Source organism: Dasypus novemcinctus, chromosome 23, assembly GCF_030445035.2.
Source record: "Dasypus novemcinctus isolate mDasNov1 chromosome 23, mDasNov1.1.hap2, whole genome shotgun sequence".
Lineage (NCBI taxonomy): Eukaryota > Metazoa > Chordata > Mammalia > Cingulata > Dasypodidae > Dasypus > Dasypus novemcinctus.
The window spans coordinates 38,114,435-38,132,035 of record NC_080695.1 but is presented as its reverse complement, the minus strand read 5'-3'; the positions used below and the strand labels follow the sequence as shown (position 1 = coordinate 38,132,035).

Here is a 17,601-nt window from a genome sequence, read left to right as displayed (position 1 = left end):
GCTGGAAGCCAGGTGACAGAGTTTCTATTTCCAGAACTGGCTCTGACTCACTGTCACCATGGGTAAGTCCCTCTGCCTTTTAGTCACTGCTCAGTGAACTGGGCATGATTAAACCAATCCTAGCATACTTAAGAGGGTAACATGCAGCTCCATGAGGAAATGCCTTGGAGTGACTTTGTGTCTTTGGACCTGCACATGCTTCAGCCAGGTGAAAAACAATAAATAGAGAATTTCCTAATGCGTGGTAAGCAAGATGATTTTAAGTGGTATGCAGAGAGACCCTTTTTAAATAGATCAGAAATTATTTTAATGTGAAAGAAATATCTTAGCACATCAAGCCTGTTATTTTACAGATATAGTATTGTTTAGTATTCATAGCACTGCTTTGGATGAAGCTAAATTTATTTCATAAAAACTAATGAGTGGATGTAATATCATATATTAAGTAATGAACAAGTGCTTCAAGGATTTAGCAAAAATCATGCAGGTGGTAAAGCAAATGATTGACATTTGGGAAACATTGAATTAACAGGTATTTTTGGAAAAAAGAACAAAATCAAACTTACAAATACTTATATGAAAACACATTTTATAGGTTTCTCTTTATTTCATGCAAACATACACGATGCAGTAAATCAGGGGTCAGCAAATATTTTCTGTAAAGGCCCAGGTAGGGGAGACTTCCAGGGAAGATGGCAGAGTAGGGAGCTCCAGGACTCAGGCCTTCCACAAAACAACTATTAAACAACTGGAACAACTATTGTAAAATTCCAGAGGCCAGAAGAACACTGCACAGCATTCAGGGAAGAGCGGGAATAAGATAAATTACACTGATAAATTAGAGTGCTAAAATGCAAATACACAAAAAGTAATGAAAAATCTTTGTTTTTGGACATACACTGTACAGAGATATAAGTGGTAACAAGTACCAAAAAAATGGGAGGGACAGACTGAAAAGTATTTGTGTATGTTATTGAAGTTGAGTTGGTATGAAACCAAATATGATTGTTATATATATAGTATGTTAAATTTTAATCCCATGGTAACCTCAAGGAAAACAGATGCAAAATATATCCAGATAGAAATGAGAAGGCACTCAATATAGTACAAAACAAAAAAGCAAATAGATATAAATGTAGGCTTTAATGGACGAGAGGGACAGAAAAAGGGTATGACTTAAAAAGGCTCAATAAACAAATTGGCAGAAGAAAGTCCTGCATTATCAATAGAGACTTTAACTGTCAATGGATTAAACTCTCCAGTCAAAAGGCAGAGATTGGCGGAATAGATTAAAATGCATGACCCAAGTATATGCTGTCTGCAAGAGACTCACCTTGAAAAGGGACAAGTAGGTTGATGGTGAAAGAATGGGGAAACAAAAAACAAAAAACATACCGTGCAAGTAGTAACCAAAAGAAAGCTTGAGTGACTTTACTAATACCAGATAAAGTAGACTTAAGTCAAAAACAGTTACGAAGTTACACTTAAAGCCAAGGTCCTGGTGGCTCCAGTGGTTAGGCTTCTGCCTCCCATATGGAAGGACCCAGATTCGGTCCCTATGGCCTCCTGCTAAAAAAAAAAAAGCTTGCCCTTATGGCAAGCCAGTGCCTACATGAGTGCCCATACGGGGGCCTGCATGGTGAGCCAGTGCCCGCACAAGTGAGTCACACAGCAAGATGATGACACAATAAAAAAGAGAGACGAAGGGGAAAGTCAAGGCGAGGCACAACAGAAACCAGAACTGAGGTGGTGCAAGTGACAGGGAACCTCTCTTCACATCAGAGGTCCCCAGGATTGAATCCCAGTGAATCCTAGAGAAGAAAAATGAGAAGAGAAGACAAAGAAAAGAGAGAAATAGATACAGAAGATCACACAGTGAATGGACACAGACAACACAAAACAGCAGGGTGGTTGGGAGAGGGAGGGGGAAAAAAAGCCAAAGTACTACATATTGTTTGACTCCATCTATACAAAATGTAAGTATAAATAAATTTAGAGACAGAATTAGATTAGCAGTTATATATGGCAGAGGAAGAATAGAGAGATTGAGAGGTGACTGTTAGGGGGTAGGGAGTTTCTCTTGGAGTAATGAAAATTCTCTATTATTGATTGCAATGATGAATGCACAATTCTGTGATTGTACCAAAAGCCACTGAATGTACAATTTAGATGGATTGTATGGTTTGAGAATATTTCAATAAAATTGCTTTAGAAAGAAAAAAAAACAGCTATAAGAGACAAAGGTGGTCATTATATACTGATGAAGAGGTCAATTCAACAGGATGAGATAACAGTTATAAATGTATGTGCACATATAGGCAGAGCCCCAAAATATATGAAAAGATTTAAAAGGAGAAACTGACAGCTACTTTAACAGTAGGAGATGTTAACACACAACTCTCAGTAATGGATAGAACATCTAGTCAGAAGAACAATAAGGAAATACAGAATTGAATGATGAATTAAACCAACTAGACATATCAGACATATATAGAATACCATACCCAACACAGACAATGCACATTCTTCTTGAGTGTATGTGAATTATTCTCCAGAATAGGCCACATCTAGGTCACAAAACATGTCTCAATAAATTAAAAAATATTGAAATCACACAATGTATATTCTCCAACCACACAGAATGAAGCTAGAAATTAATAACAGAGGGAGAAATGGAAATTTCACAAATATGTGGATATTAAACAACACACTCTTAAACAACCAGTGGATTAAAGAGAAAATCAGGGGAGCAGATGTAGCTTAAGTGGTTGAACGCCTACCTCCCATGTGTGGGGTCCTGGGTTTGAACCCTGGTATCTCCTAAAAACCAAACAAAACAGACAAATAAATAAGAAGGCCAACTCTCATAGGGGAGCAGATGTGGCTCAGTAGTTGAGCACCTCGTTCCCATATACAAGGTCCTGGGTTCCTCCTTAAAAAAAAAAAAAAGGAAATCAGAAATCAAATTAGGAAATATCTTGAGGCAATTAAAATGAAAATACAGGGAAACGGACTTGGCCCAGTGGTTAGGGCGTCTGTCTACCACATGGGAGGTTCGCGGTTCAAACCCCGGGCCTCCTTGACCCGTGTGGAGCTGGCCCATGCACAGTGCTGATGTGCAGTGCTGATGAGCGCAAGGAGTTCCGCGCCACACAGGGGTGTCCCCCACGTAGGGGAGCCCCACGTGCAAGGAGTGCACCCCGTAAGGAGAGCCCAGCGCGAAAGAAAGTGCAGCCTGCTCAGGAATGGCGCCGCCCACACTTCCCGTGCCGCTGACGACAACAGAAGCGGACAAAGAAACAAGACGCAGCAAATGGACACAGAGAACAGACAACCGGGGGAGTGGGGGAGTTAAATAAATAAACAAATCTTTAAAAAAAAAAAGGAATAAAATGAAAATACAACGTAACTCAATGTTATGCAGTACTGTAAAGGCAGTGCTGAGAGGAAAATTCATAGCTCTAAACGCTTACATTTTAAAAAGATGAAAGAGGGAAGGCATTTGACAAAATACAGCATCTTTTTGTGATAAAAAACACTCCAAAACATAGGAATAGAAGGAAGTGCATATATGAAAAACTCGCAGCTAGCACTGTACTCAACAGTGAAAGAATGAAAGCTTTGCTGCAGAGATCGGGAACAAAAGAAGGATGCCTACCGTCACCACCATTATTCAATATTGTGCCAGAAGTTCTAGCTATAGTAATTAGGCAAGGAAAAGAAATATTAATAAAAGGCACCCAAAGAGGAAAGGAAGAAGTAAAACTTTTACTATTAGCTGATGATATGATCCTGTGTCTAGTAAATCCCAAAAATTCCACAGCAAAACTATGAGAACTAATAGATGAGTTCAGCAAAGTGGCAGGATGTAAGACTAATATGCAAAAATCAGTACCATTTCTGTACTTTACTGATGGACAATCTAAGAAGGAAGTCAGAAAAAATTCCGTTTATATCAGTGACTAAAAGAATCACATATTTAGGAATAAACTTAACCAAAGACATAAAAGACCAATATTCAGAAAACTATAAAGCATTGCTAAAAGAAGCCAAGAAGACCTAAATGATTGGAAGGACATTCTGTGATCATGGATTGTAAGACTAAACATCGTTACAGTGTCAATTCTACCCAATGATTTACAGATTCAGCACAATCCCAATAAAAATCCCAACAACCTATTTGGCAGAAATGGGAATGCCAATTATCAAAATATTTGGAAAGGTAAGGGGACCTGAAGAACCAAAAATATCTGTATAAAGATAGACATATTGACCAATGGAACCAAATCAAGACTTCAGAAATAGCCCCTTATATCTACAGTCAATATTTTTCACATGGCTATCAAGCCCACCCAGCTGGGCCAGAATAGCCTATTCAACAAACGGTGCTGGGAGAACTGGGTAGCCATATCTAAATGAAAGAAAGGGGACCCCTATCTCACACTTTGTACAAAAATTAACTCAAACTGGATCAAAAACCTAAATATATAAACTACAACCATAAAACTACTGGAAGAAAATGTAGGGAAAGATCTTCAAGATCTTGTGGTAGGCCATAGTTTCTTAAACCTTATACCCAAAGCACGATCAACAAAAGAAAAAGTAGATAAATGGGACTTCCTCAAAATTAAACACTTTTGTTCTTCAAAAGACTTTGGCAAGTCTTCTGAAATAAAATGTGGTATATACATTCAGTGGAATACTACTCAACTATAAGAAGAAATGAAATTGGGATGCATATGGCAACATGGATGAACCTTGAGGACAAAAAGGACAAATACTGTATGGTCTCACTAATATAAACTAATTATGATGAGTAAACTCATGGAGGTAAACTCTAGAGTATACAGCAAGTATCTTACGTGAGTATAACTAATACTGCTCTTTCATAAATGTGATTGTGGCTGAATGGGGTAGTCTGTGGATGTAAACATCAATTGAAAGGAAGCTAGAGAATAGTCTAGGGAATATATAACATAGTGGTTGTGGTTAATAGTATAAATATAAGAATGTTCTTCTTTCACAAAGTGAAGAATATGGTGATATACAAGAAAATTATAATTAGTATAACTTATGAATGATAGTTAACGGTAATATTGTAATATCTTTGAAGCAACTGCAAAGAAAATATTTTATATCAATTTTAAGGTTCAAAAATACAACAATAAGGAGGTATAAAGGGATATGGGTTTTTTCCTTTTCATGTAATGAAAACATTCTAAAATTGACTGAAGTGATGACAGCACAACTCTGTTGAAAATGAGAGCCACTGAGTATACACTTTGAAGGAAGTGTACAAAGCATGGCATTGTATAACACAGGGAATACAGTGGTGGAAGATGGACTGTGGTTAACAGGACAAAGATGAGAACATTCTCTCATGAACTGTAACAAGTATATAATACTAATACAGGGTGTTAAAAATTGGGTGGGTTTGGAGGAAATATACCAAATGTAAGATTTAGTAGTAGTAATATTTGTGACAATGCTCTTTTATAGTTTGTAACAAATGTTTCACGACAATGCAAGGTTTTGGTGGCGGGGTGATGTATGGGAGCATTGTATGATGATATGCATGTTTGTTTTGTAAGGGTCACAGATTTTACTATACTCTTATTGCTTATATATGTGAATGTTTGTATCATATACTTCAATAAAATTTTATATAAAAAAACAAGAAAGACTTCAAATCAGATACCTAATCTAAAAGCTAGAAGAACTAGAAAAAGACAAGCAAATCAAACCCAACTTGAGCAGAAGAAAGGAAATAACAAAGATTAGAGAGGAGAAAAATGAAATAGAGAACAAAGAAAACAAAAGAGGGACTCAATAAAATAAAAAGTTTGATTCTTTGAAAAGATCAATAAAATTGAGTACCTTTAGCTGTACTAACAAAGAAAAAAAGAGAGAGATGCAAATAATGAAAATCAGATATGAAAAGGGAGGCATTACTACCGACCCTGCAGAAATAAAAAGGACTATAAGAAGATACTGTGTACAACTGTATGCCAATAAATTAGATAACCTAGATAAAATGGACAAATTGTTAGGAACACACAAACTACTTACTTTGACTCATGAAGAAATAGAAGATCTTAACAAACCAATTACTAATAAAAAGACTGAATCAGTCATCAAAGCCTCCCAACAAAGAAAAGCCCAGGACCAGATTGCTTCACAAGGGAATTTTACCAAACAATCCAAGAAGACTTAACTCCATTTCTGCTCAAACTCTTCCAAAAAACTGAAGAGGAAGAAACACTCCCTAATTTATCCTGTAAGATCAGCATCGCCCTCATACCAAAGCCAGATAAAGATACTACAAGAAAACTGCAGACCCATATCTCTTATGAATATAGATGCAAAAATCCTCAGCAAAACTGAATTGAACAGCATAGTCAAAGAAGTATACACTTCTTTGTGGGATTTATTCCTGATAGGCAAGGTTGGTTCAACATAAGAAAATCAAGTAAGTAATATACCACATTAACATTATGAAGTAAAAAAACACATGATCATCTCAATTGTTACAAAATGGTACCTGACAACATCCAGCACCCTTCATGATAAAATCACTTAGAACACTAGGAATAGAAGGAAACTTCCTCAGCATGATAAAGGGCATATATGAAAACCCACAGCTAACACCCTACTTAATGGGAACGATTGAAAGCTTTCCATTTAAGATCAGGAACAAGACAAGGATGTCCACTGCCAGCCGTGTCATTCAACATTACTCTGGAAGTTCTTACCAGAGCAATTAGGCAAGAAAAAGAAATAAAAGGCATATAAATTGGAAAGGAAGAAGTAAAACTTCCCTGTATGCAGATAATATGGTCCTATATAAAGAAGATCCTGAAAAATCCACAACAAAACTCCTAGAGCTAATAATGAATTCAGCAAAGTGGCAGGGTAAAAAATCAACCCCCTAAAATCAGCAGTGTTTCTAAATTCAAGCAATGAACAATTAAAAAGAGAAATTAAGAAAAATTCCATTCACAATAACTACTAAAAGTATCAAGTATCTAAGAATAAATTTACTCTAGGATGTAAAGGACTTGTACACAGAAAACTACAAAACATTGCTAAAAGAAATTAAAGAAGTCCTAAATAAATGGAAAGACATTCCATTTGCATGGGTTGGAAGACTATCATAAGATGTCAATTCTACCCAAAGATATACAGATTCTATGCAATCCCAATCAAAATTCCAATATCCCTCTTTGCACAAATGGAAAAGCAAATCATCAAGTATAGAATTACCATACGGCCTGGCAAGTCCTCTACTAGGTATATAACCAAAATTATTGAAAGCCAGAACTCAAACAGATATTTTCACACCGATGTTCATGCAGCATTACTCACAATTGCCAAAAGATGCAACCCGTCTTATCAGCTGATGGGTCTATCAGCTGATGAGTGGATAAACAAATGTGGTATATACATACAATGAAATGTTACTCAGCCACAAAAAGGAATGACTTTTTGACACATGAGACAACATGGATGAACCCTGAGGACATCATGTTGAGTGAAATAAGCCAGACACAAAAGGTCTCACTATTTGAAACAATTAGAATAAGCAAACGCATAGAGTCAGAATCTAGAATATAGATTACCAGAGGATGGGGTAGAGATATGGAATAGGAAGTTAAGACTTAAAATGAACAGGTCCCTATTTGGAATGGTGGAAATGTTTTTGTTGATGCATGGTGGTGATAATATAATACTGTGAGCACAGTGCTGTGAAATATATATCTGAATATGATTAACAAATGAAATGTTAGATTTATATATGTATCAGAATAAACATTTTTTTAAAATCCATGGAACTACACTACACAAACAATAAACCCTAAGTTAAACCATGGACTTTAGTTACTAATACAATATGTTCTCATCAATTGTAGCATGTTCCGCACCCATGCAAGCTGTTGGTGGTGGGGTGATATATGGGAATCCTGTATTTTATGCATGATTGTTCTATAAATGCACAACCTCTCCAGTAAAGAAAAAAAAAGTTAAAGTAATGAAAATAAAAGAACACTTTGAGAAAGTGTTCCAAATTGAAGAAAGCTAAAGAGACATGACAACTAAATACAAGTTTTATAGTAAAGGACATTATTGGGATAACTGGCATAGCATGAATGCAGTCTGAGAATTAGATCACAGTAATGTATCAATGTTAATTTCCCAATTTTGATGGTTGTATTATGGGTATGTGGGAGGATGTCTTTTTTTGTAGGAGATAAACACTAAAAAATTTAACGGTGATAATACATCAGCTCACTCACTCACTCACAAATGATTTAGGGGAAAAAAATTACCGTACTGTATTTTTAAATTTTTTGAAAGTTTGTGATTGCTTCAAAACTTGAAAATATGTTAAAAGTATGAAATTTAATTTTTTTCTTAAAAAAAGGCCCAGATAATAAGTAGTTTAGCTGTACAGGTCACATAATAAAACTTTATGGCATATTCATCTTTTTTTTTTTCCAAACAGCTCCTTAATATGTAAAAACCCCTTTTAGCTCCAGCACTCTACAAAAACCAGTCTTGGGCTGGGTTTTCAGATCTAATTGGCAGATCTTTGCAGTCAATTCAGGAGTTTACTAACATAATAGCTACAATTTTCCCAATGCCACATAAAACAACCTGCATGGGACCCATTTATTCATGACACTTATTTACTAGTAGCATTAATGTTTTACTTAGTTCCCCCCTTTGTTGTTATCATTATGAACTCATGGATTTTTGTGAATTTAATGTCTGAATTCATTGCGGTTTTTTTTTTTTAAGATGTTCAAATTTCCCTAACTTTACCCGTGAGAGCCCCTTCAAGGAGTCCTTTTGGTCAGTCCCAGTAATCTTCGATACCTTCCTTGCTTTCTGCTATGTTATCCCAGTCTCATCTTGGATATTTCCTGCACCCACACTGGTATCAGCCATTTTTCCAAGAAGTCCTGGTTCCTTCAGTCGGAAATGGTATATAGAGACCAAAATCTGGGTGCTGAGAATTTAAATAAGAAATATTTAAATCTATAAAAGGAAATTGTGTCCAGGGCAGGGCCTGGTCCCCAAGAGCTTCTGACCACTCCACTAGAACTCTCCTTCACCATTTCTCACTGGACTGTAAGCTTTATCTCAGGCTCTAAAGCCAGGAGTGGGGCATGAGAACTAAGAGGCAGGCATGTGCTGAGGCATGAACATGAGAGAGTTTTCAATAATCCAGAGTCAAATCCATTTGCAGATTAACCTTCAAATAGCTATAAAAATCCAGCTACCCAGAACTTTTATTCCCTGATAAGCTTGGGTAATTGAGGTTCTGCTACAAAAATAAGCACAAGAAAGCATCTGACCTACAATTTACAAGGGTCACAAAGTCAGGTGTCCATGTATGCCAAAATGGGGAATTAAAAAAAATGAATAAAATGGGCTGGGTGTAAAACAATAGGGAATGGGAAGAATTGGAACAAACTAAGGCGCTCCATCATCTTTCAAAAAATGAAGAAAATCCAAATTTTTAAAATGTGAGACCTCATTTTTTAAATCATGGATTTTTTTTAAAAACGCACTTATTGAGATATAATTTACATACAATAAAATGCATCCTTAAAAGGTATAAAGTTGGATGAGTTTTTACAAATGTATACATCCAATTAACCACCATCCCACTCAAGATACAAAATATTGTCAGCATATTCTCCAGAAGATTCCCTTGTGTGTCTCCCAAGTCATACTGCTACTCAATCTAGCCCTGGCAGTCACTGGTCAGTTTTCTGTCACTATAGATTGGCTCCTCTTTTCTAGGGCTTCCTATAAATGGAAACATATAGTATTTACTCTTTTGTGTTTAGCTTCTTTTACTCAGAAGATCCATCCATGTCATGGTAGATTATCAGTAGTTCATTCTTTTTATTGCCGAATAGTATTCCATTGTGTGTGCTTGCCACAATTCATCACCTGTTGATGGGCATTTGGATTGTTTCCAGTTTGGGGCTATTACAAATAAGGCTCCTGTGAAAATTTATGCACATATTTTTGTGTGAACATATGTTTAATTCTTTTGAATAAATCAAAGTGGAATATGATAAGTGTCCATCTTATGTTATAAGATATAAGATACTGCTAGACAGTTTCCAAGTGACTATCATTTTGCATTCCAACCAGTAATGTATGAGAGTTCTGGTTACTCCACATTCCCATCAATGCTAGGTATTATCACTCCTTCTACTGGGTGAGTATCTCATTGTGGTTTTCATTTGTATTTCCCTAATGACTAATGATGTTGACCATTCTTTGATACTTAAAGGTCATTCATTTATCTTATTTTATAAGGTGTCTTTTCAAACTTTGGCCCATTTTGGGGGGGTTAATTTCTTATTTATGAGTTGTAGGAGTTCTTTATATATTCTGTACACAAGCTTTTGTCAAATATATGCATTACAAATATTTCTCATTCATTTTTTTTGCTCATTCATTTTCTTAACAGTGCCTTTTGAAGAGCAGAAGATTTTATTTTGATGGAGTATGTTCTTCAGGTTTTTTATTTTATGATTCATGCTCTTAGTGTCCTATCTTTAAAATCTTTGCCTACCCCAAGGCCACACATATTTTCTCCTGTTTTCTTCTAGAAACCTTGTAATTTTTAGCTCTTAAGCTTAGGCCTTTGACCTGTTTCTAGTTTTGTTTTGTTTTGTTTTTTTAAACATTTATTTTTTATTTATTTCTCTTCCCTTCCCCCACCCCAGTTGTCTGCTCTCTGTGTCCATTCACTGTGTGTTCTTCTGTGACCGCTTCTATCCTTATCAGCAGCACTGGGAATCTGTGTTTCTTTTTATTGCGTCATCTTGTTGTTGTCAGCTCTCCATGTGTGTGCGGTGCCATTCTTGTGCAGGCTGCACTTTCTTTCCCACTGGGCGGCTTTCCTTACAGGGCGCACTCCTTGCACATGGGGCTCCCCTACACGGGGGACACCCCTGTGTGGCACGGCACTCCTTGCGCACATCAGCACTGTGCATCGGCCAGCTCCACACATGACCCATTTCTAGTTAATGTTTGTATATGGTGTAACTTTTTGTTAGATGGACATCCTTTTGTTTCAGCATCTTTTGTTGAAATCCTTTCTACATGGAATTTCCTTGGCACCTTTGTGGGTCTGTGTCTGGGCTCCCTATTATGGTCCATTGATCTCTATGTCTATCATTACTCCAAATGACCCTTTCTTGATTACTGTACCTTGTAGTAAGCCTTGATAACAGTATATGGCCTCCAACTTTGGTCCTCTTTTCCAAAAGTGTTTTCGCTATTTTAAGTCCTTTGCATTCCCACATAAAGTTTAGAGTCAGTTTGCCCATTTCTACAAAAAGTTTCTGGGATTTTGACTGAGATTGAGTTGACTCTAGGGATTAATATGACATCCTCAATTTCTTTAGATTTTCTTTAAGTTAATTTTTTTTAAAAAAAGCACTTGGGGTGCCAAGACAGTTAAATGGGGGATGGAATAGTCTTTTCAACAAAAGGTGCTAGGAAAACAGGATATCCACATGCAAACATAAAAATTAACTCAAAATAAACCAAAGACCTAAATGCAGGCACTAAGCTATAAAACTTGTGGAAGAAAACAAGCATAAATCTTAGTCACCTTAGATTCAGCAATTCCTAGGTATGACGCTAAATTATAAGCAACAAAAGAAAAACAGGCACATTAACATCACCAAAATTAAAAACCTTTTGTACTACAAAGGACACCATCAACAAAGTAAAAAGACAACCCATAGAACGGGATAAAAATTTTACAAATCATATATCTGATAAGAGACATGTATCTAGAATATATAAAGAATTTTTACAACTCAATAATAAAAACACATATAACCCAATTTTTTTAAAAAAGGGCAAAGGATCTGAATACGTTTTCTCCAAATAAGATATACTAATGGTTAATAAGCACATGAAAAGATGTTCAACTTCATCAGCTATCAGGGAGATGCAAATCAAAACCACAATGAGATTCCACTTTACATTGTCTAGGATGTCTATAAGCAAACAGAAGGACAACAAATGCTGACAAGGATATGGGGAAATTGGAAGCCTCAAACGCTGCTGGGATAGTTAGTTTGGCCTCTAGGAAACCAGTTTAGTGTTTCCTCAAAATGTTAAACATAGAGTTGCAGTATCACCCAGCAATTCCACTCCTGGGTATATACCCAATAGAAACAAAAACATGTGTGCACATAAAAACTTATACACAAGTGTTTGTAGCAGAATCATTTATAATAGCCAAAAAGTGAAAACAACCCAAATGTCCATCAACAGATGAATAGGTAAACAGAATGTGGTATGGGCATAAAATGAAATATTACTTGGCAATAAGAAATGAAATATTAATCCATGCTACAGTTTGGATGAACCTTTAGAACATTATGCTAAGTAAAATATCTCAAAAGACCACATAGCCTATGAGTCTATTCATATGAAATCCCAAGAATAGGCAAATCTATATAGACAGGAAGTACACAGGTAGTTGCAGAGAGTTAGAGTGAGTGGAGAAAATTATCGGACCTGCCAATGGATATAAGGTTTCTTTGCAGGGGAAAGGAAGGTGATGAAAATGTCTTAAAATTGATCGTGGTGATAATTACGATCAATTTTGTGAATGTACTAAAATCCATTGAATTTCACTTTAGATGGGTGAATTGTATGGCATGTGAATTATTCTCAATAAGCTAGGTTTTTTAAGATTACTTTTTAAGGAGGTACCAGGGATTGTACATGGAAAGCAGGTACTCAACCACTGAACTACACCTGCTCCCCCCCCCCTTTTTTTTTGAGGTACGAGAGGCCGGGAATTGAACCCGGAACCTCGTATGTGGGGGGAAGCTGGCGCTCAATCACAGAGCTACATCAGCTTCCCTGAGTTGGTTTTCTCATTTGTTTTGTTTGTTGTTTGTTTTTGTTTTTTCAGAAGGCATCAGGAACCGAACCCGGGACCTCCCATGTGGGAGACAGGCACTGAACTGCTTGAGCCACACCTGCTCCTCCCCTTATTTTTTAAAAAAAGAAAAGAAACACTGTGTAACAACAACAAAAAATTACAAACCCAAAACATTTCATGGGTCATCATTTGCAACCTTTAATTCAGAAAGAAGATGTAAGAATTGGCCTTGCAAATAGCATTTATGTGTCTTTTGTAAAATAATAAGTACAGACAAGCACTGGACTCTCAGTTATCCTTCCACCAGGACACTGTAATATGTGAGTCAAATCTCAGGAAAATGTTTGCCTCTGAAAGTGAGCAGATTATTTTCTTTTATAAGAAAACAGTTGTACACAGCATTTATCGTTTTTGCATTTGCTGCCAGGAACATTGACCACGAGTTCAAGATACCAATCTGTGACTCAGAAGCATGATGGTACCCACTCTTTCTGCTTATATAGATGGACTCAATCTCCGCTTTGCTTGTTTGGGTTGGTTTAACCTGGAAGCTGATTTAAACCCTTTTATCACTCGCTGTGCCTTCATCCCAATCACCTCGGGGGTGATAATCTGGTGGGAACAACCTAAAGTGACGTGCAGCATTTATTGATTTTCACTTGGTCGATAACCCAAGGGACAGAACTAATTAATAGCTAAGTTAGGATTTAACAAACTTCGGATATTTGCCTGCCACTCTTACAAATTTTGCTGCGTATTTTTCTTTAAATCTATTTCTTTTTTTTTAAACTTGAGCTTTTTAAAAATACATGAAGCAAAGACCAGTAACTCTTGCCATAAAAAGAAGCTCACCCTTAAAAATGAACCCAGTGAAAACAGCATGTTTTCATTCTAGACAGATACTGTGGCCTGACAAGGTACATGTTAAACCGGGAGCTTAGCAAGAGGTACTAAGGACCTGTTAGTGTCAAGCAGACTTTCTCTTTGACCTAACCAGAATGATTAAATGATAATTCAAAGGGGTAGACGTCAGAGAGCCCTTTATTTTATTTCTTCTACAATGTGTAGCACTTGGAGTGCTGGACTGAACAAGACAGTGGAAGCCCCTTTTGTTTTCAAGTTTGTGGTAGTGGAGAACAATATCTAAGAATGAAATGACACAGGAAGCACTCTGCACAGTGCCTGCTCATGAAAGACACTCTTTACTATGAGGTTGCACTTGTAGTTGTTATTATTTCATGATTTTAGAATAGAGCATGAGCCTTCTAGGAAAATGTGAGGGTCAGGTTAGTCTGTAAACTTCATCTTACAGCCGTGATGGCTTGGGCATGCATGGAACCGTTGATTCTCATCTGAGAGCAAGGTGGTGGGCTTGAGGGGAAGGGGAGGGGAGGGGAAAGAAACCTGCTTTGGCCAGGCTGCCTGCCAGTAAGGAAAGGCGAGGGACATTATTGGGTTAGAAAATTAGGTCAGATGTGAATATGATTGGGAAACTTTTAATTCTTTGTTTAGATATAAAGGTCTAGCATTATGTATTTGGCCATTGGGTGGGGATAGAGAGCTGCTACCCTCTGGGAGCTTCTGCTCTTGTGGGAATGAGAAGATACAGGCACAAGTAACTATGACACCAGACAGAACAGAGTGTGTTTCTTTTTTCTGTCAAGATTCTAATGGCTGCAAGTAACAAACACCTATTTTGGATCAGCTTAAGCAAGGAAGGAAATGTATTGGTTCCCATAGCTGATGAGTCCAGGAATAATGGCTTCGGGCATGGCTAGAGCCAGGCGCTCAAATTATGTAGTCAGAAAGCTCTCTCCAGCTTGTGGCTCTGCTTCCCTCTATGTTGGCTTCATTTTCAAGCAGGTTCAGGAGTCGTAGCTAATAGAGAGGCCTCTTTCCTCATTGTTCCAGCATAAAATACAAGAATCCAGTCCCTGTGGTCCAAACTGGCCATGTAGTCACTCCCACGACCACCTCTAGAGCTAGGGGTGGAAGTTTGCCAAAGGTTCCAATTCTCTTGGGGTCAAAACCCAACCCTTTTCCAGCTGAGGCCCCGCTCCCCCGTCCAGCCTTTTTCATGCCATCCCCTCCCTGTCTCCTCTTCACCCAGTTTCCCCACTCCTCCTCTAACTCCCAGCTGCGCCTTCGCTTCCCCAAGGACTCTCCCGACTAGAAAGGTCCGCTTTTCTAATGACAAGAGCTGACCCTTAGGTGCCTGGCATTTACCCACACTTCACCGACTTCGCTCTTTCAGTCTTCACAACACACTGTGAGGTGGAGGCTATTATCCCCAGAGTACAGATGAGAAAAGTGAGGCTGAGAGGTCGGATGACCTACTCGAGCTCATGCAGCTGTAAACGGCAAAGCTGAGATTCAGAGTCAGAGGGTTCACTCCAGATTCCTCACTCTTTGTATTTGTTTGTTGTTGTTTTATATTAGAGAAGTTGTGAGTTTATGAAACAACCGTGCATGCCATACAGGAACGGGATCCCCATACATTACCTTACCACCAGCCCCTTAGTTGTTGTGGCACATTTGTTAGATGATGAAAGAACACTGTCACCATGTTACTGCTATCCATAGTCTGTAGCTTATACCTGAAGACTCTTCACTCTCAACCATCATCCTTGACTGCCGTTAGCATCTTGCAGCTGAGGTTCCCAACCCTTCCTGTCACGGTTCGTAATTGACGTTTTTGAAGGACTGACATCCATCTCACACACTCACCACTAATGATGGCAGCTCACATAGTGAGCAGGTAGTCTGTGCTAGGCACTATACTTAGCACTTTTTTTGCATCCCCTCATTTCACCCTCTCAACAATCCTATAAGTTAGAGACAATTATTATCCCCATTTTACATATGGAGAACCTGAGAAGTTGAGAGTCTAAATAATTGCCCACTAGGCTGGAAATTCCCAGAGGGTAGAAACTTCGACAGTTTTGCTCATCATTGAGTCCAGAGGGACAAATTCCATGCCTACTGTAGAGTAAGCATTCACCAAATGCTTGTGGATGGGTGGATGATGCAGGGATGGGTGGGTGGATGGCTAGATGGACGGATGGGTGGAGGGGCAGGTGGATGGCTGGATGCCTGGACGGATGCATGGGTGGGTGGGTGGAGGGGTGTTCGGGCGAGTGAGTGTGTGGATGGACGCATGGATGACAGGAAGGAAGGCCTGAAAGAGGAAAGGAGTGGAAGGGCTGGGATGTGCAGTCCCATGTGCCTGTCTCCGATGCCCATGCTCTGGGCCACAGCTGGGATGTCCTGAGATTGGCACCGCATCTGATGTGGCTGCCCCCTGTCTGTGTAGGTGCCACCATGCACGTGAAGAAGTACCTGCTGAAGTGCCTGCACCGACTGCAGAAGGGCCCCGGCTACACGTACAAGGAGCTGCTGGTGTGGTACTGCGACAACACCAACACCCACGGCCCCAAGCGCATCATCTGCGAGGGCCCCAAGAAGAAGGCCACGTGGTTCGTGCTCACCCTGCTCTTTGCCTCCCTCGTCTGCTGGCAGTGGGGCGTCTTCATCCAGACCTACCTGAACTGGGAAGTCAGCGTCTCCCTCTCCGTCGGCTTCAAGGCCATGGACTTTCCCGCCGTCACCATCTGCAACGCCAGCCCCTTCCGGCAAGTGATCCTCTGTGCGCACTGCTGGTTGCAGCAGCAAAACTTTTCTTCTTCCTTTCCTTCGTTGTCTGATTTTCTTCTTTCTTCATTTTTTCCTTCCTTCTACCTTTCCTCGCCTTTCTTCCCTTTTCTTTCCCTTCCTCTCTTTCTTTCTCCCTTTTCTTCTCTCCTTTCTCTCCTCGTTCTTTTTCTTTTCTTCTTTTGTCTTGTTTTTTCTTTCCTTCTTTTCTAGCCTTCCTTCCCTCCCTTTTCTTCTCTTCCTCCTTTCCTTCTCCCTTTACTCTCATCCTTTTACAGGAAGTAAGAACCAAAGTTCACGCACTCCCTAGACGTAAAATATCTGGTAGTCCCTGTCTTCAGGCGTGCCTATTCATTTATTCCAGATGTGTTTACTCAGTACCTATTCTGTGCCAGACACTATTCCAGGCACTGGGGGTACAACCATGAACAAAACAAAGCCCCTTCCCTCTTCCTACCCTAGCAGAGAAAGCAATCTTTTTCTCACAAATACTGAATTACTTATCATTGCAATAATTGGAAGGAAAAAAAAAGCAATAGTAATTGTGCATCAAGTGCTTGCGATATGCCAGTCAGTAGGTTGAATATTCTCTGGATAACTTATGTCCTTCTAATCTGGACAGCTGACTAGCAGCCCCAATTTACAGGTGAGGAAATGGAGGTTCAGAAAGGTGAGTTAATTGGCCAGGGACTCACAGTGGGCACTGGTGGGATTTGAGCCTGGGTCTGATCTGATGCCACCTTTTAACCACTTTGCCATGTTGCCCCTTCCCTCACTCGATGGTAAAGCCTCTGAAGAGGACATACAAAGGAACCTAAAACTAGTCAGAGGAGAATGCCCCAAGGAATGAGTAGAAGTTAGCCAGGCAGAATGGAGAGAGGGCTCTGTGCAGAGGACACAGCTTGTGCAAAGGGCCTGGGATGAGAACACCTTGGCACATTCAAAAATTTAAAAGGAGGACCAGTGCTACTTAGCCACAGAGAACATTCTTGTCCAAAAGTTATCAGAAAGCC

At 38.8% G+C, this 17,601-nt stretch overlaps 1 protein-coding gene across 2 annotated transcripts in view; it reads left to right on the top strand.

Moving 5' to 3' along the window:
- Positions 1-17,601, top strand: part of SCNN1B (sodium channel epithelial 1 subunit beta) — a 67,219-nt gene that overhangs the window by 29,973 nt on the left and 19,645 nt on the right. For both annotated transcript variants that reach the window (XM_058286278.2, XM_071211248.1), the window contains exon 2: positions 16,251-16,569. In XM_058286278.2, the coding sequence (XP_058142261.1) occupies positions 16,259-16,569 (311 nt within the window). In that variant the 5' untranslated portion in view covers positions 16,251-16,258. The remainder of the gene's footprint in view (positions 1-16,250; positions 16,570-17,601) is intronic.